The 23,814-nt window shown below is 33.7% G+C and overlaps 2 protein-coding genes, 1 long non-coding RNA gene and 1 pseudogene across 3 annotated transcripts; 3 read left to right on the forward strand and 1 right to left on the reverse strand.

The window, feature by feature from the left end:
• The first annotated feature begins 3,815 nt into the window (after positions 1 to 3,815).
• Positions 3,816 to 8,187, forward strand: LOC105110945 (OTU domain-containing protein DDB_G0284757-like; annotated as a pseudogene).
• A 104-nt stretch (positions 8,188 to 8,291) lies between these two features.
• LOC105110969 (abrin-a-like) lies at positions 8,292 to 11,723 on the forward strand. The gene is made up of 2 exons (XM_011006184.1): positions 8,292 to 8,704; positions 11,131 to 11,723. The coding sequence occupies exons 1-2, from the start codon at positions 8,686 to 8,688 to the stop codon at positions 11,721 to 11,723; spliced, it is 612 nt and encodes a 203-aa protein (XP_011004486.1). The 5' UTR covers positions 8,292 to 8,685.
• A 3,012-nt stretch (positions 11,724 to 14,735) lies between these two features.
• Positions 14,736 to 15,600, forward strand: LOC105110949 (uncharacterized). The gene is made up of 2 exons (XR_839552.1): positions 14,736 to 14,919; positions 15,130 to 15,600. It is a non-coding gene; the product is annotated as an uncharacterized LOC105110949 (long non-coding RNA).
• LOC105110947 (uncharacterized) lies at positions 15,247 to 23,027 on the reverse strand. The gene is made up of 6 exons (XM_011006162.1): positions 22,587 to 23,027; positions 21,199 to 21,341; positions 20,014 to 20,070; positions 18,651 to 18,726; positions 17,689 to 17,873; positions 15,247 to 17,651 (listed from the first exon to the last, which is right to left on the reverse strand). The coding sequence occupies exons 1-6, from the start codon at positions 22,636 to 22,638 to the stop codon at positions 15,795 to 15,797; spliced, it is 2,370 nt and encodes a 789-aa protein (XP_011004464.1). The 5' UTR covers positions 22,639 to 23,027; the 3' UTR covers positions 15,247 to 15,794.
• Positions 23,028 to 23,814: the final 787 nt, after the last annotated feature.

Genomic DNA, 23,814 nt, shown 5'->3' on the forward strand with positions numbered 1-23,814 from the left:
TGGTCGATCCCACAAGGAAGGTTCAAGTTAGATTCTTATGTTAGATGATATGCAATTTGGGGGGTTTGGATGTTATCTAGGCTAAAGCAAAAAAAATTAGAAAATTATCAAGCGAAATTAAATAAAATTAAAAAATTATTAAGATAACAAACCTTGATCGCAAGCACACATTCACCTATAGAAATCAGAACTAATCATGAAAACAAAACATCAATTTATATTCTGAATATTTATCTCTTCTTAATATTAGTTAGTTAACGGATTTGCTGTATAACTAACTCTAACCATCAAACAATCACAGTGTCCACACTAGTAATTTAATTTAATGGCAGCCTTTAGAACTAGATAAGTTGATTAATCAAGAAAAAATAATTGTCCACAATCTATGTTTGATTTTATTGAATGTTTTTTCTAAGATTAATAACGTAGATCCGCCACAATTATTATACTCAGTTGCTTCATAAGTTCATACCATAACTCTGATTTTGATATCAAATTTAGCAATAGATTGTCTATAATAATAACTTAGAGTCCGCTCTAGCAATTAAAATAAACAATCATAGGAAAAATAAACATAAGAGAACAAATATATTTATCATATAAACTAAAAAGAAAAGATAAAATAAATCTTATAATTCTTGAAATCCAAAGGTTTCTGTGTCCTTGCAACCAGAAAAAAAATATTTAGCCTTACATGTTTGTTGAACAACTAATCAAAAAGAAGAAAGAATACATAATTTTGAGTTTCTTAGAGGAGGAGGGCGTTTTTCTCTTCTTGGCTGGTTGGAATTTCCATACTCTTTCTTATTTTATTTTCTTGCCTTAGATTTCTAGAAAGGTATGGATGTCAGCTTTTTAATGCCACTTGAATAACTTCATTTTGACCTCTAGTGCTCACGCTCTGCACAAAATATCGACTGAAGGTCAAATCTGCCAATTACCTCAAATTTACTTCTTTTTGCATCTTTCATCCAAAAGTGCCTTCAAAACATAAAACAAAGAATATCAAGTCATTTTATATATAAATCATAGGCAAAACACTGGTTAAATATGGGTGAAACTATTGAATAATATGGTTGCATCACTTACATTTAAGGAAATTTGAAAAGGCCTGTAACACCTATAATGACTCAAATTTTAGCATGAACACATCAGATTAAAGCTTTTTTCTTTTTTCATCAAAAGATAAAGCTAAAACATGACTATAAAATTTGAGACCAGGATCCATTCGTGCTTGGGATGAAATACAATAATAGTTTTTAAAGAAGTTTTTCCCTTCTCATAGAACAAACTCTTTCAAAAATAAAAATCACCACTTTCACTCAAAAATCAGGGGAAATATTTTACCAATGTTGGGATAGATATCGAGACTTGCTTAATACTTGTCCTTATTATGGTTTTGAAACATAGAGATTGGTTTCATATTTTTATGAAGGGTTAACACCAAACATAGGCAAATGGTAGAATTAATATGCAATGAAACTTTTGAAGATAAAGACTCCGATGAAGCAATGAAGTACTTAGACTTGTTAGTTGAAAATGCCCAAAATTTGAACACTGCAGGTACTTATGAGGGCACAGGATAAAACTCAACCTCATACATCTAGTAAAGGTATGTATAACCTCTGGGAAGATCTTGACCTCCAAGCCAAGTTTGTATTTTTTTACTAGAAAAGTCAAGGTATTAGAATTAAAAAAAGAGTGGTCAATTAAAATATGTTCAAGACATTATGTGTCAAATCTATGAAACTAATGAACACTCAACCAATGATTGTCCAATTTTGTCTTCTTTTAGGGAATGTCTCCATGAACAAGGTCATGCTTTAAATAGTTCCCAAAGACCCAATCATAACTCATACTCGTAAATATACAACTCTAGTTGGAGAAATCACCTAAATTTCAGTTAGAAGAGTGATGCACAAACTTCATAGTTACTATTTCAAGCACACTATAATTTCTAAAATTCTCATGGATATACATCTTCTTATGCTCCACTTCCTAAAAGAAATTTTTAGGAAGCTTTGTATGCATTCATTGAAAAGCAATAAACAACCAACACTCAACTTGCTTAAAGCATAACAGATTTTAAAGATACTCTTGCAAAATTCACATCTACTTTCAGTTTTCAAGAGAAAGGTAAATTTTTATTTCAACCACAACAAAATCTCAAGGGGCAATACAATGCAAGGAGCTCCAGAAGTCAACATATGGATCAAGTCTAATTAGTCATTATTCTCCACAGTGGTAAGGTTATTGAAAAACCAAGTCTTGAACCTTGTGAGAAAGATGATTAGTCAATCTCTAAGGGTAAAGAAAGGGTTAAACCTGAACATTGCAAAGAAAAGACTGATTCCCCATCAGTACTTTCATTTCCTCATGCCATGCAAATAAAGGAAAGTCAATTATGATTCTAAAATCTTTGAAACTTTCAAATAGGAAGAAATCGAGGATGACAAAGCACCAAAAATATTTTCACAGATCATTTTTCAAAATTAACAATAAATTCAACATCTGGCACCACACCAATCGATGATTACTTTCCTGATGAATCATTACTTTCTCTTAATTCAATGTCTTGGTTTGCTAAAAATATTAATTTTTTTGCTTCATGATTTTTGCCATCTCATTTAGATAACCAAGACAAAAAAAAGTTTCTTTATTGTCAGAAATTACTTTCCTGAGTAATTGTTTTGTTAGCATTGTAGGAGGGCGGAGGGATGTTAAAGGCTTAGGTGTGCTATAGCCTAAGTCAAGATTTTATTAATATTTTTTTATTAGTTTTACATAAAAAAATTCATAATTCTTGATTGAGTTATAAAAAAATTCTAAAAATTTGAGTGGAGCCTTCTAATATGATGCTTTAGCTTGGGTTAAAATTTTAAAATTTTTGGAGAAATTCAAAAATTTAATGAAAAATCACAATTTGACCAGTTTTACGTTAATGGGTGTAATTTTCAATCTGACCATTATATTGAACTGAAATTTTATGATGAATCTTAAAATATATTGAATAAAATATGATTAAAATTTTAGGATGAATAGAGCTTGGGAGTGCTAACAAAAAAAAATAATCGTCAAATAAAAACAAAATGACTCATTAAGGATAAAATAATTATTTGCTATTAAAAAATAAAACAAATCATCTCTTCCTTTTTTTATATATGTTGTTGACTTGGCAGAAGCATAATAGGAAAAAAAAAAAAGGTAAGAGAGAAAAGTAAAGGAAGAACATAAAAAAAAATTCAAGGAAAAAAATAAAAAAAATAAAAGAATAACTTTATAAACTTACAAAGTCCAACTTAAAAAACGCTAATCTAAGAAAAAATCAAGTGAAGGAAGGAGAAATTAAGAGAGAAAAAAAATTAATTACTTTGTTTTTCAGTTGATATAAAATTATTATTTTATCCTGATTGAAGAGTTGTTACAATATCGATTCATATTCGATTATAAGTGAATTATATTCTACAAAATATTGAAAGATATAACTTTAATAATAAATTTATACAAAATATTCCCGAATATAATTTTAATAGTGAATTTATTTTTATTTTCACTTTAATCTTATATATTTTTAAATTTAATTTTTAATATTTTAAATAATGTGTTTATTAACTTTAAAATTTTAAATACATAAATTAATAATTAATTTTTTAAAAAATATATATTTATTTAATGGTAAATTCCTGACTCCGCCGTAGCTAGAGACATTTAAATGTCTCATAGGCCGATCGACTTTGATTCAGTATAATTGACATATTAACAGTTTGTACACAATCTATATAATGGGATGGCCAAGGAATTATTTATTGAGGGACTTCTGCTTGAGCGCCGCGCAAATCCATTACCAGTTCAGTGACAGCATCCACAATGGCTTTACCAGAGGCCCTATATTACCAAACTGTATTACCAGACGAAGTCAGGCTGCATGGGAGAATGAGCATGTCGCTTCCTTGGGTGAGATCATTACAAGTGAGGCACATGCTAGGGTTCGTTTTTGTCATTTATTCAACCGGGTTCTTTTTTTTTTTTTGGGCTTGTTTGGTTTCTGGGAATTGAAAAGAAACATCTAACATTGAAACTCACTATAAAGATTGAATCTTTTCATTTCAACTGTTCTATCAGCTGGTAAAGTTCAAGTTTTATACTGGGTTTTCTTTGTTCTTTCCTCAAGTTTCGAGTTTCAGGTTTGCTCTTGGCTGGTTCGTGTGAGCTTTTGGATTTCTCTTGCTGTTGACTTGGTTGTCTAGATTTTTTCTTGTTTGTTTTTTTTGCTATGTTTGGTTGCTGAGAAAATTGGAAGGGAAGGATGATTTGATTGGTTTCCATTTGGAGATTGATTCAGCTAAAGAAGGTAATTTGATACGCGATCCTTGATTAATTTAGAAGGCTAGGTGAAAGGCTTTGGGGGCACACTAGCCGGAAAAGTAGTCTGTGGCTATTTTAGTATTCAATTTGTGAAATTGATGAATTGTTTGGTTAAAATCTTTAGATTAATGAATGCTGTTTGCTTCGAGGAACATATATTCTTAATTTTGAAGTTTGTCATCATCTTTTATAGAAATTTGTGCATCTATAGATTTGGAATTTGCTATTGATATTCAGATTTGATGCCTCGCCTTTGCTTGTTTTGTAGGTTAGAATTAGCTGGATTTGTTGATGTTGGCATAGTATGACTGAAAGCAATAGCAATGCAAGTGTGAGCTCGACTTCGAGTTTGAATAGCAGCTTTCCGGACATAGAGGATGACCAAACCATTGCAAGCATCTTAGCAGAAGATGAAAGTTCTCAAGTTGCTGGAACGCTTGGGAAGAGACTGTAGCATTTGGACTCCATACCAGTATTTTCCTTTCCACATCTACATTTTCCAGCCCATACTACATGCTTACACATTTATGACATTTCAATTTCACATGCTCGGTGCATTTTTTTGTTTCATTGTATAGTGTATGGAAAGGCCAATTTGTTAAATTATAGTAAATTTTAACCTCCATCAACCTCTTGCACCTACAAAACAGGCTGTTGATATGCAATGCTGTACCAATCTATAGTGCAGTCTTGGGTGTTAGTTATGATGGGTAAAAACTTGTGGTGATGTCACTCCTTAATTTAAGCAAACTAGGGGATAAATCTAGGTACAAATGGCGCAGGAGGGCATTTCCTGTTTGTGTATCTAACTTCCATTTATAAATAAGAAAAATATGCAGCTGATTTCATATCTTTGGCCGTTAAATTACTCCTTGCAGCGAAGCCTAATTAAGTAAACAATAACCCAAATCCAAAAGTTAAGAAGCATGCCTCATCACCCAGTGAACACGCATGTCCCTATCCAATACATCATCCAAAAAATAAAAGATTAAACCAATCAGTCCCTAAAAATACAAGGAACCATTAACAAAAACAATGTGAATTATGTGGCTGCATGAGCCAGCTATGCAACCTGTAGTTCCTTGCTGAAAGTAAGGGTTGCCTTGTGCATGTTCTCTTTACCTTCACATTAGCTTGCAACAAGCACGTGTGTTGAGGAACAGAGTAGGAAGTGCTCACTGGATTCTTCAACAACTGCTGTTATTAGACAACATGTCTGGCACTTCCTTCTACGCTTGCGATTGGTTATATATTTATTTTAACCTAGTTTATACTCTATATTGACCAGTGAGTATTAAAGAGGTAAACAAATACACATAATTGTTGTCCTTTTTTGTTTTGTTATTTCCTCCTGCTGTTGAATAACTTCTTGGTGTTTATTAAGCCATATGAATAATCATAGATTTAATGTTTTGCCAGCACACTCCACGGGTGAATGGTGAGATACCTGATGTAAATGATGCAACCTTAGACCATGAGCGGCTGTCTGAAAGGTTGTGATTTTGTTGTCCACCCTTCATACTGTTTCTTATTCATTCTTGGACCACTTGGCGCATTTCACTTTTAGCTAGTATGTAATGTGATGCACCCTTCATACTGCTTCGTATTCATTCTTGGATCACTTGGTGCATTTCACTTTTAGCTATTATGTAATGTGGCGTGCCTATAATTGTTATCCATTTTTAAATGGTTGCCTTTTCTCATTCCAGTAATGAAGTTAGTTTCAGTTGCTAGCATCCTTTTTGTAGGTTCATTTTGAGCATGGCAAGTATTTTTTCCATGTATAGACTTTGATTTGTGCTGTTTAAGTAAAGATTGTAAATGCTGGCTTGATGGCATCTAATGTGCATATTGTTAAAATATTGAATAAATGGTTTTTACCATCTGATTTCAAAAAATTGGTTTCTTTTATATGCAAAGAGTATGGTTTATCTTTTGTTTATCTTAATAATTGGTTTTCTTTCAGGTTGGCAACATATGGTTTAGAAGAACTGCAAATCGAGGGCGATGAGAATTGCCAGGTGTAGTAGCTACAATTACCAATTTCATTTCTTCAAATGAATTGTTTATTCGTAACTGTACTAGCATGGATGTCTGAATGAGTCCCGTAAGTAACTGTGAGAACTCCATTACAGAAGTGCTTATAAAGTATTGGTTTGTATGTATTTGACAGTTTCGAGCATTAGCAGACCAATTGTTCCGCAGTTCAGATTACCACAAACATGTGAGGAAGAAAATAGTCAAGCATTTTGGAAAATGCTACTAATGGCCAACTTCTAATACATCCAAGTGTCTGGTGCTGTGCATGAGTCTGCTATATAGACTACATAGTTTATATATTTTCTATGAAATTGCTTTGTCATGCTACTATTTTCTTATCATTGTTTCATTTATCTTCCTTTTCAGCTAAAGCATTTCAGAAAATCATATGAGGGATATGTCCCCATGAAGTACAGAAGCTATTTGAAGAAGATGAAAAAGTTAGATTTCTATGGTGATGCATGCTAGTTTTTTTCCTGCAAAAAATGGAAACCCTGCTTACAAAAAATTAAGCTGCACTCTAATTCATTTTGTGTGTGAAACCTTCCATGATACTAGGCCAGGGGAGTGGGGGGATCATCTAACTCTACAGGCAGCGGCAGATCAAGTAAGCAGAAATCTAACTCTTTTTGCTCCTTTATTGATTTTTTCTAATTTATTGAATGGATCCATTTCCCTGAAGACTATACATGAAGCCTAATTGTTTTCGTTTTTTGTAACTATTATCTGCTTGTGTTATGCAATGGTTATCCCTTGACCTCTTTTGGGCATGAATTCAGTTTGGAGCCAAAATTTGTTTGGTAACGTCTTTCCGGGACACATGCTATATCGAGATCATGCCCAAAGACAAAAGTCCCACAAGAGGTAGATCTAAATCTTTATACCATATCCCAGAGGTCATCACAACATGTGTATCATGCTTATTGTTAAATGGATTTCTGTGTTAAATTTGATTACTGTAGAGTACATTGAAAGTCCAAATCTTATTTATTATTATTCTACCTTTGCAAGTCTGCGTGCTTTACCTGTCTTGAGAGAAGCTGGATACTTTATTTCCTAATTATCACCTCCTCTGCTTCTCAATGTTGTGGGAATTTTGAAGCTAACCAGGATAAGGGATGGGGAATTGAGAAGAAGAATTTTCCTAACAAAGATGGATCACTATAACCTGTTACATGTTTCAAAGTAGGCTATACTTGATTTTCCTGTTTTGTACTTTTCCTCTCTTCAAAGTAGGCTATCCTACAAAATTCTTTGCGGAAAAAATCTATAATAAATCTGGTCACCGCAGAAACAATTCTTAAGTTATCAAGCAAGTCAAGCTGTCTTTAACAATGAAATCCCCCCCCCCCTCCATTTCGCCGAGCTATCTTTTCATTATTCTCTACTTCCTGATATAATGACTGCTCTTGTTTCCAGAACTTTGGCTGAGCTTTTGGAGCGAAGTTCATTACAATTCATTGTATGCAACTGGAGGTGAGGGACAGACCAATAGTCGGAGCTTGTTTTACCCTCAGCACAGCAATATTTTTTTCAAACTAATAGCTTTAATGGATGCTGTCTATGCCTGCAGATGTCCCCACCAGAGTAGCAAGAAAGAAGCATTGGCTTTTTTAAATGTTTGACATGCCGGCATGAGATCAAGCATTGCCATATCCACTCTTCGTTTGTTCTCTATACATGTACATAATTTCCAAATAAGCAAGCAACTATAGAGTATTTAACTAGCAAATATGTAACTTGATATTGAATTCAACATTATATATTCATAGTTTTTCTTTTAATTCTTATGCTGAGGTCCTTGTTGGAGAATCCCGAGGAAAACTTTAGAGGAAGCTTCTTTTTTTAATCTTAAAAAACCACCCTGGTAAGAGCTCTTGGCACCAAATATACACATATCCGGCATGTATACACTTCCCGATCCTATAATTCGAATGTATGCCTCCGGAGAAGGTACGAATTTTAAAAATTATTCAAGGCCGTTGTCCGTTGTTGGGGCAAGCGGCAATCTCTGCGTTTCAGTAAACAGATTCTCGCCGCTGCCAGTGGATTGCAAGACCGACACAAAAGAGCAACAATGGGGGTTCTGTACAGTTGGTACTGTGCGAACAGAAATGACATTCTCGTTCTTCCATGCAGCTTCAGTTCGTCTGGTTATATAGTCTGGCGATATAGGGACCCTGATAAGGCCATTGTGAATGGTGCCCACTGAAATGGTAATGGATTTGCGCAGCTCTATAACAACAGTCGCCCGACAAATAATTCTTTGGCCAACAGATAATGGAGCAAACCAGCACTGGTATCTTGAAATCATGACTAATTCTGCTCCAATTAAAGGAAACAAATTATTATTGTACTATAATAGTTACGTTACTTTAATATGAATAAATTTTGCTGCGGCCTCTGTTAAACCGTCCTTGTGATGCAAGAATTGTTTTTCTAGTACTAGCCATTATTTTCATGCTGAGGTTAGAAAGACTTTCCAATAATTTTCCAAGTTGGTTTAATATTTCTTTTCTTTGGATTTAGAACTATTTTATCAAATTCTCAGCATTATTTAGAGTTCTTTCCTAGTTTTGTTTAGATTAGCGGTTTTCTTGTTAGTTTATATCAAGTTTTAGATTTATTTAAAAAGTTATAAATTTTTTAGAGAGGCATGCTATCTAATGATAGTAATGATATCATTAATGTTGTCTATATTAATAAGTTAGAAGTTGAATAAAAAAATATATGAAATGTGATCAATAATTTTTTTTTATTTAAGTCATGTTGATCTTTTTTTATTACAAGTTTACTATTATTACAAATATAAATATGTTCAAATATTATATAGATGCAAAGCATATTCATAAAGTATGAGATATAAAATTTATTATTGTAAAAGTCAGTGAAAGAGAAATAAATTATTAATTATTATTTCTTATATAAATTTTAAGATGAAGATATTGAAGTTGATATTTAAAAATATTATACACATGAAGCAAAGAAAATAAAAAGTTGTAAAGTCTTGATTGAACATTTACAAGATCGAAGTAACAATAATTTAAACTCAAGAACAAGTTTTTTTCATTACAGGGAGACTAATGTAAGTATTTTTTTTTCCTAATATATAGCTTTATATTAATAAATATAATTTTTAATTTAACTATTTGATTAAACTGATATTTTATTAGATGATTTCATATGCTTTTTTTCTATAAGATTAAAACTTTGTAGTTATGAGAAAAACCTTCTAATAATATTAAAAAGTTACTGTTTGAGATTTATTATATTTTTCTAGTAGATTTATGGTTTGATTCTTTATTTGTGTAGAACTCTTTTTTTATTTTTTTAGTTTTATTTATGGTTTTTTAATTTGTTTTAGGATTTTTATTATATTTCTTTTATTTTCAGGTTTCCTTGTTGATTTATGTTGAATTTTGAATTTATTGAAGGAGAAACAGACTACATAAAAATAAAAGTATTTAGTAATAAAATTTTTAATTAGAATTTTTATATCAATCCTTTCTCATAGAATTCCTTTGTGTCTGTGTTTGATGTTTTTTTTTTTTTGGTACTTCCACCTATATCACCTTGTGTTTCAGAGCCACGACGACTTGAGATTATTACTCGGTATGCACTGCAATCGCATCTCATCTTATTTATTGTGTGCTGCTAACATATAGATAATCCTTGTAATTAAAAAAAAAGATCCTTGTAATAAAAATAAAGAGAGAGTCTATATTGAATCCTAAACCGTGTTTTGAATCCATAGTCTATATTGGCTTTTACGTATTGATATTAAAAAAACAAAACCAATTATGATTATATATGTGTAGGTTGAACACGTATAGTTTAACTTGACTGGATAACATTACTATCAAATTGTTGTTTGTCTGCAGGATTATATATAATTCGAACAATTTCATTGCTTAAACAAAGAATATACGATGTAATATTTATATTTAGTATGTGATTGAGGTTTTAAATTATACGAAGCAAGTGGACTTTCACTGCTGATAATAATAATAATAATGAAAAAAAATAAAAATAAACCAGCTATGTGATACGTACACGGATACATGAGTAGCGTTTGCACCTGGTTTAATGGCTCTCTGATTACTTTAATCCTTAGCAGTAGTCTTTCTCTCTTCCTCATCTTCTTAAACATAAGCTTCCGCACATTGATATTTTCAGCCCTCTAGCTTATATATGAATGCTGAATCATTGGATATATAAAAAAACATATATGCGAGTGGTTGGGGACCTGCAGCCAGGAGCCCTTATAAAAGCGAGGCAGGTTATGCTCCAAAAAACCACAAGCACTCTAGCTTTCTTCTTAATCTTCTCAATCACAGGCATCCTCACAGGTTATCAGCTAGTTTATTCCCCTTATTTGGAAACTTTCATTTCCATTGAAGGTTAAATTATTTAAGCTCTTCACTTACAATTTATCGTTTGTTTTTTGTTCTTGCTCTTGCTGCACGTACGCACGCAGGCACACTTCACTTTTTCTTCATGCATCTAAGAATATATGACATTTCATAAAACATATGGAATTGCTTGATAATTAGTTTCCCTTAACGAGGCTTGGAAGCAAGTGCGAATTGATTCATGCCTACTTCTGCCGCTATTAATGAAGAACATATGGGATATGAAAGCAGAAAATGATTAAATATGTTAACTGGTGTGGATTAACGTCCACCTAGTACTTCAAGAATTGACACTCTTCATCTATTTTTACAGGTGAGATTTGGAAATTCCCACGATCCATAATGGAAGGAAACATGAAAGTTTGGATTTTGCAGTTGGTGGCACTATGGGTTGTGTTAGTGGCAATTCACGATCACCATGTCGTGGCAAACGATGGTGGCATTAATACACATCCCGGCCCTGTAATTCGACTGCATGCCTCCGTAGAAGGTAGGAAGGCTATCAATGATTCAAGGCCGTTGTCCATCGTCGGGGCAGGCAGTAAACTCTGCGTTTCAGTGAACAGATTCGTGCCCCAGCTAGTGGATTGCAAGGCCGACACAAAAGAGCAAAAATGGGAGTTCTATACAGATGGTACTTTGCGGACAGAGACGGACCTTAGCATGTGCCTCACTTGTAATGACCTAACCCAAGGAAGCGACATTCTCGTTCTCCCATGCAACTTCAGTTCGTCTGATTATATATTTTGGAGATATAGGTCCTCTGATTATGCCATTATTAATACTGCCAGTGCTTCTAAAGACCTGGTAATGGATTTGCGCGAAGGTCAAACAGAAGTCCCTCAACAAATATTTCTTTGGCAATCCAATGGTGGAGACAACCAGATGTGGTATCTAGTACCATGATTAATCCTGCTCAAATTGAAGGCAACAAGTTATTGTTGCCCAATAACAATTACGTTACTTCAATATATATGAATAAAGACGGCTGCGGCCTCTGTTACATCGTACTTGTGTGCAATGCTAAAATATATAAATGAAATGAAGCTTCGCTTTGATAGAGTGGTTCTTTAATTTTTTTTATAATTAGATAGTGTTGAATGAGTAAAAACCGCCTTTGTTTCACTCATGTGCTTCCTTTGGTTGCCTTCAAAAATATTTGGTTTTCTTTATTTTAATCACATGCCACAGGTTAAAAACAAAAAAAACAAAACTAAATCAAGAGTGTTCATTAAATACAGCAATTTATTAAAAACTTATAAAATCTTTAACCTCAAAATAAAAAAAAATTAGCAAGCAAAATGTTAACTTCATAAAAAATAAACAACGAAAATAAAAGCAACCAGAAAAGAAGTAAGAATCATCAATAAAGAAGCAGGAATTATTAACTTGATAGATTATTAACAACAATATTGATGAAAGATTCTTATTTGAGATTTATGAAAATAACAATATTGTTGTTTATGAGCCTGTATATTTTGAAGAGGCGGCGAAGAACAATAAATAGATTGAAGCAATGAAAGAGAAACTTAAAATGATAAAAAAAAAATGATACCTAAGATGGATAAGCTTTTACATAAAAAAATCATAGAAGTCAAATTGATTTATAGAATTAAACAAAATGCAATGGTTCTATAAACAAATACAAAGCCATATTAGTTGTGAAGGGCTATACTCAAGTGTTTAGAGTGGATTTCTCAAAAATATTTGCACTGGTAACATAATTTGATACAATCAGTTTTTTACTTGCATTGTTTACATGAAAGGATTAGAAAGTTTATCAGCTAGTTATAAAATTTGCATTTCTAAATGGATATATGTAGTAGGAGATTTTCATATAACAATCAAAAGGTTTTCAAGTCAAGGGACAAAAGAAGAAGGTCTACTTGTTGAAGAAGGCATTATATGACCTTAGACAAGCTCCTAGAGCATAATATAACTGAATTAATGAGCATATACATAAACTTGGCTTTGTCAAAGCTCTAAGTGGGGCCATATATAAAAGGAATTGATGCAAATTTAATTATTGTAATTCTTTATATTGATGACTTATTTGTAATATGAAGTAGTAAGATTCTCATAGAAGAGTTTAAGGCTGAAATGCTTAATGTATTTGAAATGATAGACCTTGGTTGATGTCTTATTTCCTTGGAATGGAGGTGAAACAAAGCAATGAAATAATCTTCATATGTCAAAAGAAATATGCTAAGAAGATCCTGAAAAAAGTTTCTTATAAAGAACTACAAAAGCAAAAGCACTTCTATAAATTTGAAGAAAATATTTAGTACGAATGATGGAACAAATAAAATAAATAAAGGTCAGTATATAAGTTTAATTAGGTGTTTAATGTATCTTACAACAATAAGATTTGATATTGCATTTGCTATAAATTTTCTTTCACGATTCATGCATTGTGCAAGTGAATCACATCTTCAAGACACAAAAAGAATGATAAGATATATCAATGGTACAATAAACTATAGTATAAAGTTCTCTTATTCTCGTAACTTTATGCTTTATGGCTATTCTAACAATGACATGACAGGATCTGTGGATGACATGAAAAATATTTCGAGCTATTGTTTTAACTTCATATTAGGCATGTTCTCTTGGTGTTTAAGAAAGCAAGATGTGGTCGCTCAAAGCACAACTAAGACCAAATATATAGCAGCTACTGCTATTATAAATCAAGCAATTTAGATAAGAAAAATACTTAGATTTACATATGGATCAACTTGAACTAACACAAATTTATGTTAACAATCAAGCTGCAATTTCTATTACAAATAATCATGTTTTTCATTGCAAGACTAAACACTTTAAAATCAAATTATATTTTTTAAGAGAAGTCTAGGATAAAAAAAAAAAAAAGAAGAAGAAGAAAGAGAAAGAAAAGTTACTCTACTTTATTACAAAACCAATGACCAGATTGCAGATGTTTTGACTAAAATTTTTTTAAAAACAAGTTTTGAAAAACTATACAAGTTAAGTGTTTACAACAATTAAGACAAGAAAGAGTGTTAAAAGAATACCTTAAAAGCTGTAAAAAAAATCAAGAGACTTTCCTGTTACAAAAAATTAGGAGATTTTGTTGTTAAAGGTCTTAACTTGAAGATCAAGGTTTTAGAAATAAATCTGGACATATTTGATTTATTTGTTATATAATTTTTAAATTTTATAATTTTTATTTTAAACTAAAACTCTATCTTTATCTAAGAATTTTATGCAAATCAATAAAATTGTCTTCCTTCTTTTCCTTCATAACGCTATTATTTATGTTCATGTTAAGCAGTGTAAAATAATTAACAAATCTATTGCTGGTGAACCATGTACAGCAGCATCTAATGTTGTGATTGCTATTATAGGAGGCCATAAGAGCTCGCTGGGTATGGCTACTATCTGGCAAGGAGATACCAAATTCTTTAGCATCTTGATACTTGCATGGGGTTTGGTGGCAAATATTGACTGAGTCTAACAAATACCGATGTATGGGAAGTGCTAGTCCAATGGGAATCACTAGCAGAGGAAGAACTGCGTGGGAAGACCCTGCCATGACAAATCTACAGTTTGGATGTCAGACCTTAGGGTTGATGGCCGGGGAAAAAAAATAAAAATCATAACAACTTCGTTTCAATAAAAATTAAAAAATCAATAAAATAATAACCGGGCTTTGCTAATATCACTTGGTCAAACTCCGATCCCCATATATTAGATCACTACACCATGTTAGCTAGGTCGCTTTCATGAGATTATAACAAAAAAAATTTCTAAATTAACACTATTCAAGAGCTCTCTGAAAAATCTCTTTTTTAAACTTATTTTCCAGTATTATTTTGTTTTGGAAAATTGAGAAAAACATTTTTCTGAAAAAATGATTGAAAGGTTTAAAATATAAACATATCTGCTTAACTACGAGAACAGCCTTTTGTATCAACTTAAACAGTTGTAAGGCCCAAATTTCTGTTTAAACAAACAGAAATTCTGCAAATGAAAGAGAAGCAAACAATTCATGGTGAGGAAACATACACTGAAACCCCAACATCAAAAGAATTCTGCCCGTGAAAGATTCCACCACCACTTGAAGCTAATAAGCACAAGACACGCAAGTGAGGTTCTGACTTAGCGGTGAGAAAGGCTTATCCCCTTCTTCTGCACCTGGATTCGAACCTCACCATGCACGCCTGTCACCCCCGCGGTGCCTTGTTCACTGGGCTTGCAGGATGTTCAATGAGCCATGGGGATTAGTCGTGGTACGCGTAAACTGGCTCGAACACCCCACGTAAATTAAAAAAAATAATAAAATAAGCACAAGACACGGAATCAATGATGTGGTAAACTAAGTCTAACAGTTTCTCACAAATGATAGAGAAATTGACTACATTTACTTCAGGACTTCCAGTCCCCTTTATCTGACAGAACATTTCTTGCACCTCCACAACATTCGCAATTTATTACAGAATTTGAATGTCAGTTCTGACTGATACATGCTCCAACAAGTACATCCAGCGTGATGGTCCTGAACATTGGACAACTCTCTTCACTACAACTTCCTTGACTTCCAATGAACAAGACAGATCAAAATAAAAGGGAGTGCTTATCCTGTACAATCTATCCCCTAAGCTTTAGCTTTTGTTTGCCAGGAATTACAACATTGAGCATCAAAATAAAGCTCCTTGGAAGAACATAAAATGAAAAAGGACATCCCAGTCACCATCTCCCATGTATATTTTCCATCATGATACAAATTTATGCATATGACTTTAGGTTTAATGAGATTGGAGTCGTTGATAATCTTTTAAAGGAAAATATTAAACAGATAAAGATGAACCCTTGTAAAACCAGACTCACAATAAAGGTGAATCTCCGCCAGTCCCAAGCTCCAAAGCACATTAGTACCATTTTAGTATCCAAATAAGCGTTGTGCTTGATATACACAGAATGGTCATCCAGTTGCAGTATCTTTAATTCTTTCCTCGCTCAACTCCTCACTGATTCAGAGTTTATGAGGCCACTATTCCCTGGATATGCACTCAGCCCAGTGCTGGTTTTGCGTTGCTGCCCAAAATGTCTTAAGAGCTCCATCTGGCGGTCATTCGTATGAGGAAGGCAAGCTCGTAAAAGCTCAACAGGCATTTCTTGTTTTGTAGCTGCACGCACCTCCAAATCAATACCTTCTGTACTAGGTGGTGTCTTTGCATAGACTGAATGCAGTATGGTGTCATATTTAATCAGGCAGTACTTCGTAAGAAGATCAAAGAATTCATCAAATGATGCCTGCCAAAGAGCAAAATTGGGCATAGCACAGTTGGCAGAAGCCTGAGGACCATGTAATAGTTTACTAGCTCTTTCAAGAAGACATTTCAAAATAACTGTGGCCCCATCCCCAGCAGGACTGCCAAGAGGCCGAAAAGGTGGCTGCTCCGAAGAACAAACTACTGCAACCAGGCAAGCACTCAATGCATGAAGATCCATGCCATATACACATGCAGAAACTGTCTTTGTGAGATTTGTAGTCGTGTCAGCTGCATCTGTATCCGAGGGAATACCACCAAACAAAAATCTCAAGTGACGGAAAATAGCCATGCAGACAACACGGGTGAGTTCGTTGCCAGGGAATAGAAGCTGAAGAAACTTGCAGATAAGCTTTTGACCCTTGGGAAGAGATACTAACCGCAGGAACACAATGTCATCCTTCGAGGCCAGTCCAACAGATTGGCCAGTTTGGCCAAGTGGGTCAACAAGCTGGAGTGATGCTGCCAAGCCTTCAAGCAAGTTCTGCCGCCTACGCCTGAGCTGAGCCCCACCATCCTGGGACTGATTACACTGCAGGAAACGATCAATATCATCTACATCAAGAAGAAGAGATAAGCTATCTTCAATAGTGATTCTAGCTGCAAGCATAGGTTCCTGTTCCAAAGGCCTCTCAGAGATTTGTTCAGAGTTTCCATCACCAGAACTAGGATAATCAACTTCAAGAAGGGGGCGAGGTTTCCGTATGGGTGGGAGAGGAATCTTCCCGAGAGCATCAAAATGGAGATGAGAATGCTGATCTGCACTGTTACGAGATCGAGAAGGGAGCTCCTTCATGTGAGATGGGCAGAAATTGTGTTTAATTCTTGACCCAGTAGATTTCTTGGCAAGAGAAGCTTGGTGGTAGTAATCATCTATATATGGGTCAGTGCTATGAGTGGCAGCATGCTGCATTTTCAGAATACTCTCTATTTCATCAGCTGTCATATGCTTGGATCGGAACTGCACCCAGCCACTATCACTTTTCTGACTACTAGTGTCAGATCCCTGCGAAAAGCGCCGGTTTCTTTGAGAGGATGATTTATGTTTTTGATCCCTGATATGCAATGATGAAGGATGGGAATTAAAGAACTGAGATTGCATTGCTGCAAAATGAGGCAGTGATGGTTGAAGTGAAGACTGCAGTCGCTGCTGTTGTAATTGCTGCTGTGGTGACATCAAATGGGCAGACATTAGGCCATTTTGATGCGATAGTTGTTGTTGCAAGATGCTCTCTAAGAGCCTAGACTGATCTACATGTAACAGACCAGCATGATTAAGCCAATGTTTTTGTGGCCTATTATTAAAAGAAAGGCCAGGAGACATGATCTGGGGCAGATTTCCACCATAATGTAACCCATGCTGTAAACCAGCCAGATGAAGATTAGAGTTGGACAAAGGAGAGAGGTTTGGAGCAGACAAGTGCGACTGCAGTCCACCAGCACGAGAAGCAACATTGAGTTGGTGTGGCGAAGCACCAGGTGGGGGGAAAGATGTGAAATTTGATTTGGGTAAATGAATTGGTTCACTTGAGAAGTGAGGCTGCTGCAGTGGCTGCTGGGGATACGAGGAAGTTCTGTACAATGGTTTTGTGCTGGGGATATGAGGAAGTTCTGTACAATGGTTTAGATTCTGAGAAACGAGCCGAAGAAGGCTGGGGCTGTGATGACCATCTCTTGCTGTCCTGAGCATTTTCTGCACAAAACATTTGTTGATCTAACCAGCCAGCAAACTCTCCATCTTGTGCCCAATCAGTAGCAGATGAACCTGACAAGAAAACTAGTATTAGATGCTATGGCAGGAGGCATACTTAGACACCCCTATAGAAGTAATGCTGACCTAAAAATATGTTACTCTGCAAACTGTTAGCCATGGTATGCTAAGTTGAAAGGTGGAAATAATCATGTACATTCTGGTTCGCAAAACACAACAGAAATCATTTGCACTAGTCACCAGCAAGTGATGTGAAGTATGCATGCATGCAAAATATCTTATTATTTCTTTTATTTCAAAAACTGGGAGACAAACAATGATCTGACACATCAGAAATTGATTGTACTGGATGTACCAGAAATTCATGAGAACAACTAAATCAATCTCAAAATGGTTAATGAAGAAAAAAACCATTTTAGCCAAGAAGCCACTCTCCATCTTACTGAAGAAAAGGCCTTCTGATCTGCATGCAAAGAAAAGGACTTCTGCTAGAACTATTTAACCACTCATCAGGCTTGTGGAAAAAACTAAACAAAATCATAAAAAAGTTTATGAAAGGCTTTGTGAAGTCCATGTATTGGAGGAGAAAACACAAGGATAAAACATCCAATTCAACTTTCAAGCTGAAAACAAAGAATGGAAGGCATTTCCATTCAATATACTTCTTGGCTCAAAAATACACTAACAACAATTATATGAGAATTAAATCTAAACCACTGCATGGTCATCTCAGGACTAAGAAAGCAAATTTACAGAATATCAAGTCTAGGAAATTTCTTGATTTGGTGCAACAAGATAATGTAAACAAAATTTACAATTAATTGAACTCACTTTCCCTTGAAAATGATCCAGATCCTCTGTCACCAATAACTCCTGGATTTCTTGGTCCGGTTACAACTCTGTTCAACTATGCATTTGGACAACAAATTCACAAGTCAACAAAAAAAAACATTAGAAAGCATCCCCTGATCCTCGGGTTGGATAAGTAACTCAAAATGCTTTTGTGAAATGAGTTTTGCAAGCTAGTAGTATGCGTATGCATTGAGGAGGTCTAAACAAGGAAGGATCTTAAATGCCTCTGAGAGAGGATGAACTGAACATACATTTTCTGTTAGATGAGTTTTGATAGACAGAAAGCTAAGTGTCATTCAAAGGAAAAGAAAATGAGGGGTACTTAAAATAAAATAAAAGGTGTAATGTTTGTGCTTAACATCAAATAGAGGCGATATGTCTCATCACAGAGCAGGGTGGAAAGACTTGCTTTTGATCAAGGTTGGAAGGGGGAAGAGAGCAGATCTTGTGTGTATTAGTTGTACTGAAAATCACCAGGTGGAAAGATTTGCTTTTGATCAAGGATGGAAAGGTAGAAGAACACTTTTGACACATTTACAATGTTTGTGGTGATCTGGAGTACCTGGATGGACCAGAATTCAAGAATATTCAAAGACCCAGTCAAGTATAGGGTAGAAAGATTGGTTTTCTTAGCCTTCTCTAGCCTCTATGGAGCATTGCTTCTGCAGAATTTGACAAAATGTCTTCAGCTGGCTTTCAGTGACACTAAAATACTTTCATTTCATTAATTTTATTTATATTTCTCGTATTCTTCTATGGAAATGACTTTTCTCGATCATGACAATTTTTCTTCTCTCATTCTCCTAAACTCTAAAATTTTTATCAACAATTTTTAAGAAAATAATGCAAAATAATATGCTCACAGATCAAGGGAACAATTGACGCCATAGAAGGGGGTCATACAACCAACAAATAATGCAAAATATGTTCACAGATCAAGGGAACAATCAACGCCATAGAAGGGGATCAAATGTCCCTTCCACCTTTTTCTCTTCCTCAAACTTATAACTTAGCATCTTTCCATTTTACTCAGGCAAAACCATGAGGGCCCATTAAAACACTTCGTTTTGATACTTTTAAATTGAGATGCATCATAAAACCAATTAAACGTATGGAGCCCAATAACATGCAGTTTTTTTAAGCTCTTAACAAACATGTTTCCAAGCTAGCTTTTGTGATTCTGATATCCAAGTAACAATTAACCTTGTAGCAAATGTGTAATGACTAAACTTATCGTCTTAATAAACAGAACATATTGGAATTAAATGAACATGTAGAACTCATAAAATAGTATGTTATACACGTTAAATTACCGTATAAGTTAAAGAAAAAAGAATCTAACCTTCGCAAAAGTACTTGCCAGATCATCAATTTCAGATAAAGATCCTAAACTTACACCCTGAAATCAAAGAAGAAAATGAAAAGAACATGAAAAAAAAAAATCAGTCATTATAACAGCAATCCGAAGTTTCAATAGTGCAGCATCTTAATTATGACTCAGCTACATGATTTCATGGTTTGATTCTGATAGACTCCTTTTTCATAATGGTTAATCAGGAATCTCTCTTTTCTCATTAACTAGAAGTTAAATAAATATTAGATTTTGATAAGAGCAAACAACAATGGACAATAGTTGGCTGCAACAGAACAGAGAATTATCAAACCAAAAAATAAAGGTTTTATCTTTCTTTCTCAATAACCCTTCAGATAAGAGTTAAACAAATACAGAATGGACACTGAAATAATAAAAACATAGGAAAGAACAAAAGTAGCTGACCCCAAACAGCTACACTTAAGACTTTGTCAAATTAAGCAAAGAAAAGGTCATTCTCCTCTGCCAGAGTACAAGGTCTACAGGCTCCTTTTTCTAAGATGACTACATGAAGAACATATAAATTTTATTTATGAAATGAGTGATTTTTTTTTTTATTTACACAAGTCACATATAAATTTTCTTTCATCCACAAAAAAAATATGGACCTAGAAACTTCATTTGATACACATATAATGATCATTTATAAAAACTACCATTAAAACATAAAACTATATATCAGCACCTCATATGTTTTCAAAGGAATAATTACCATGCAAAATCAAACTATATATCAGCAACCTCTTATGTTTTCAAAAGAATAATTACCACTCAAAAATCAAAACATATAAATGTATCACTAACCTTCTATGTTTACAAATGCCATAATTAGCTCAGTATTAATCTTTTTTTAACTTAGACTGATTAACTTAAAACTTCTGGTTTAGTAATGAAAGCGCAGTGACAACAATCACCCCAAGTTTCCAAGCTACAATGACAATTAATTACTATGTAATAAGACCTTAATTGATGTCTGCATCCAAAACAGTACACATATTGTAAATATAATCAAACAGATAATACAGGTTAAACAATAAGCAAATTAGGTTAAATCCAGCATTCACGAATTGGAAAAAAAGTTTTCAGTACAAGAGTAAGGGTGAGAATAAGAGTGAAATGGATTACAGGAGACACAAAAAAGAAAACTATTCTTACTTCATCTCTATCAAACAAACGATACTCATCATCGGCAGGTCCAAGCACAGGATTGTCACCTTCATCTTCTAAACCACCCAACTCCACTTCTTCCACATCATGTTGACCAAAAAATTCATACCGTGAAGCATCAAAGAGTGCACCTGAAAGGTAGTTTGAACAAAAAATTATGTGAAGTTTTAACAGAAGTGCATGCTTGAGCACACACGTCCACATAAATAGGTAGGAAAACTGAGTTATCTGAATTCATCTTCAAGGATATAACACCAAATTGCACCCTAAACAGAGGAGTAAAAGCCAAGGACTAACAAGTACAATAATATGCATCAAAAGAAGCCCCGATGCACATCCAATAAAACCCACTACTTCACAATTTAAACTCTACTTAAAAAATTAGCTCGGATTGACAGCAAATGTGCAGCAAGATAGGATTTTCTTTCTTTCATTTTTTGTGGTTTTTAAACATTGATCTGATATGATGTGAGAGCCTGAAGGAGTTCAAGAAAGTTCACAACAGAAGCTGGGTATGTTTTCAGCCACAGCATACATGAACATGATTGCATCACAGCCATTCTATCGAAACACAGGGTACATGACTATCACACTACCAATCCAACCTAAAATCCCAAGATTAAACAGAAAAGAAAAGCAACAAAACATTGAAATTTAAAGCTCAATATTCATTGAAACAACGAAAGAAGAGAACTTTTGATTAAACAGAAAAAACCACAAACTTCACAAGCACTAAATTTAAGCATATTCCCAAATCTAAAGAATTTATCCCCAAGCTGAGTATGTTTTCAGCCATAGCAAACATGAACATGATCACATCACAGCCATTCTATCGACAGGGTACCTGACTATCACATTACCAATCCAACCTAAAATCATGAACTATAAACTAATATTCACACAATTCAGAACCAACCTTATTCCAGTTTTGCAACTTTAATCACAAAAGATCACATCTTGCTTTGCATTACAAGATTAAACGCAAAAGAAAAGCAACAAAACATTAAAATTCAAAGCTCAATATTCATTGAAACAACAAAAGAAGAGAACTTTTGATTAAAAAAATCACAAACTTCACAAACACAAAACCGAAAAATAAGCCCTAGACTAAATCTAAGTACATTCCCAAATCTAAAGAATTTACCCCAACCAATAAATAAAAAAAGCAATCTTTCTTGAATCCCAAGATTTTAGCTTCAATAAAACTCCCTTTAAAGTCCAAAAGCTCTCTTCTTTTTTATTCCATTTCATCTCTCAACATCCACAACAAAAACCCTTATATCAATTCCCAAAAAGAATCAATCTTTCTTCTACTACATAAAATCATACACAAGAAAGCCAAAACCAAATAATTAGAGAGTGAGGGAGGTAAGAACCCGAAGAAGAGTCAGTGAATTCCTTGAAATCTTTGCCATCAGATCGCTCCATATTTACAAAAACCTGCAAACAATCATAAAAAGAAGAAAGAAAATCCTAGATTTCGAAAAGAGAACAACTTCGTTTCACGTTTTCAACTGGTAAAGAGAAAAGAAAAAACCCTAAAAGAAGTGAGTGATTTATGACTCACTCATGCAAAGAAGGGGAAGAGCGTTTAAGCGAATGGCATGGAGGGGTAAATAACGAGAAAGTTAGGATTTATTTTGAGGGAAAGAAACCCCTCTTTCGCAGACAGAGGGAATGAGAAGGATTATTTTTCAGCGTCGAAGGAGAAGAGAAAAGGAAAAGAAGAATGGATGACTCTTTTTTCTGCCTTGTGGAGTATACATACATGTGCACTTCGAGAGATATACGGTTAGGTTTTAGAGAGATTATTGGTTATTATTTGCAAGTTGGTATTGCTTTTTTCCACCTTTTTTCCATTGTTACGAGACGCGGTTTGAGCATTGTTTAAAAACTCGGACTCATATGGCGGATCATCCCGGTTCTGTGCCAGTTTGGTTAAAAATATATTAAAAATAGGTTAAGAATTTTGGTTATCTTGTTGCCAGTTTGGTTAAAAATATATTAAAAAAAAAAGAATTTTATAGTCTAGGTTAAGAATTTTGGTTAACTTTTTAATTTGATCAATTCGGGTCTCACTAATGCTTGGCCGTCAATCTATTAATTTATAAAAAAATTATTAAAATAATGTATTTTATTTTTTTAATAAATTTAAAACGGCTCTTTTAGTTTGTAATTCCAGCATTATCCCAGATTAATTTTAAAATAAATTTCAAAATTATAGGCTTGAGCACCAACTATTAAAAAAGATATATGAATTATTATGTTATTTGATTAATTTCCTTCAATTTTTTTTTATTAAACAATATTATTTTATTTTATTTTATTTCTCATAGTTGACCTAATGAGTCAATGTTTTTTTCTATTCACGTTAAAGTTACGAGATCTATTACTTTGTAAAAGAGTTTGGATATAAGCAGACTCATTATAGTCACTAATTATGAGATCTATGTGACACGCAATTCATAATGGGTTGGATAGTTTTTTTCAAGCATAAAAATAATAAATATTCAAATATTTTCAATGAATCTTTTTTACCAAAAAAATTCTAATTATAAATTGAAAAGTTAATACATATATTTAATAATTATCTTAAATAAAAAA

Source organism: Populus euphratica, unplaced genomic scaffold, assembly GCF_000495115.2.
Source record: "Populus euphratica unplaced genomic scaffold, PopEup_1.0 scaffold270.1, whole genome shotgun sequence".
Classification (NCBI taxonomy): domain Eukaryota; kingdom Viridiplantae; phylum Streptophyta; class Magnoliopsida; order Malpighiales; family Salicaceae; genus Populus; species Populus euphratica.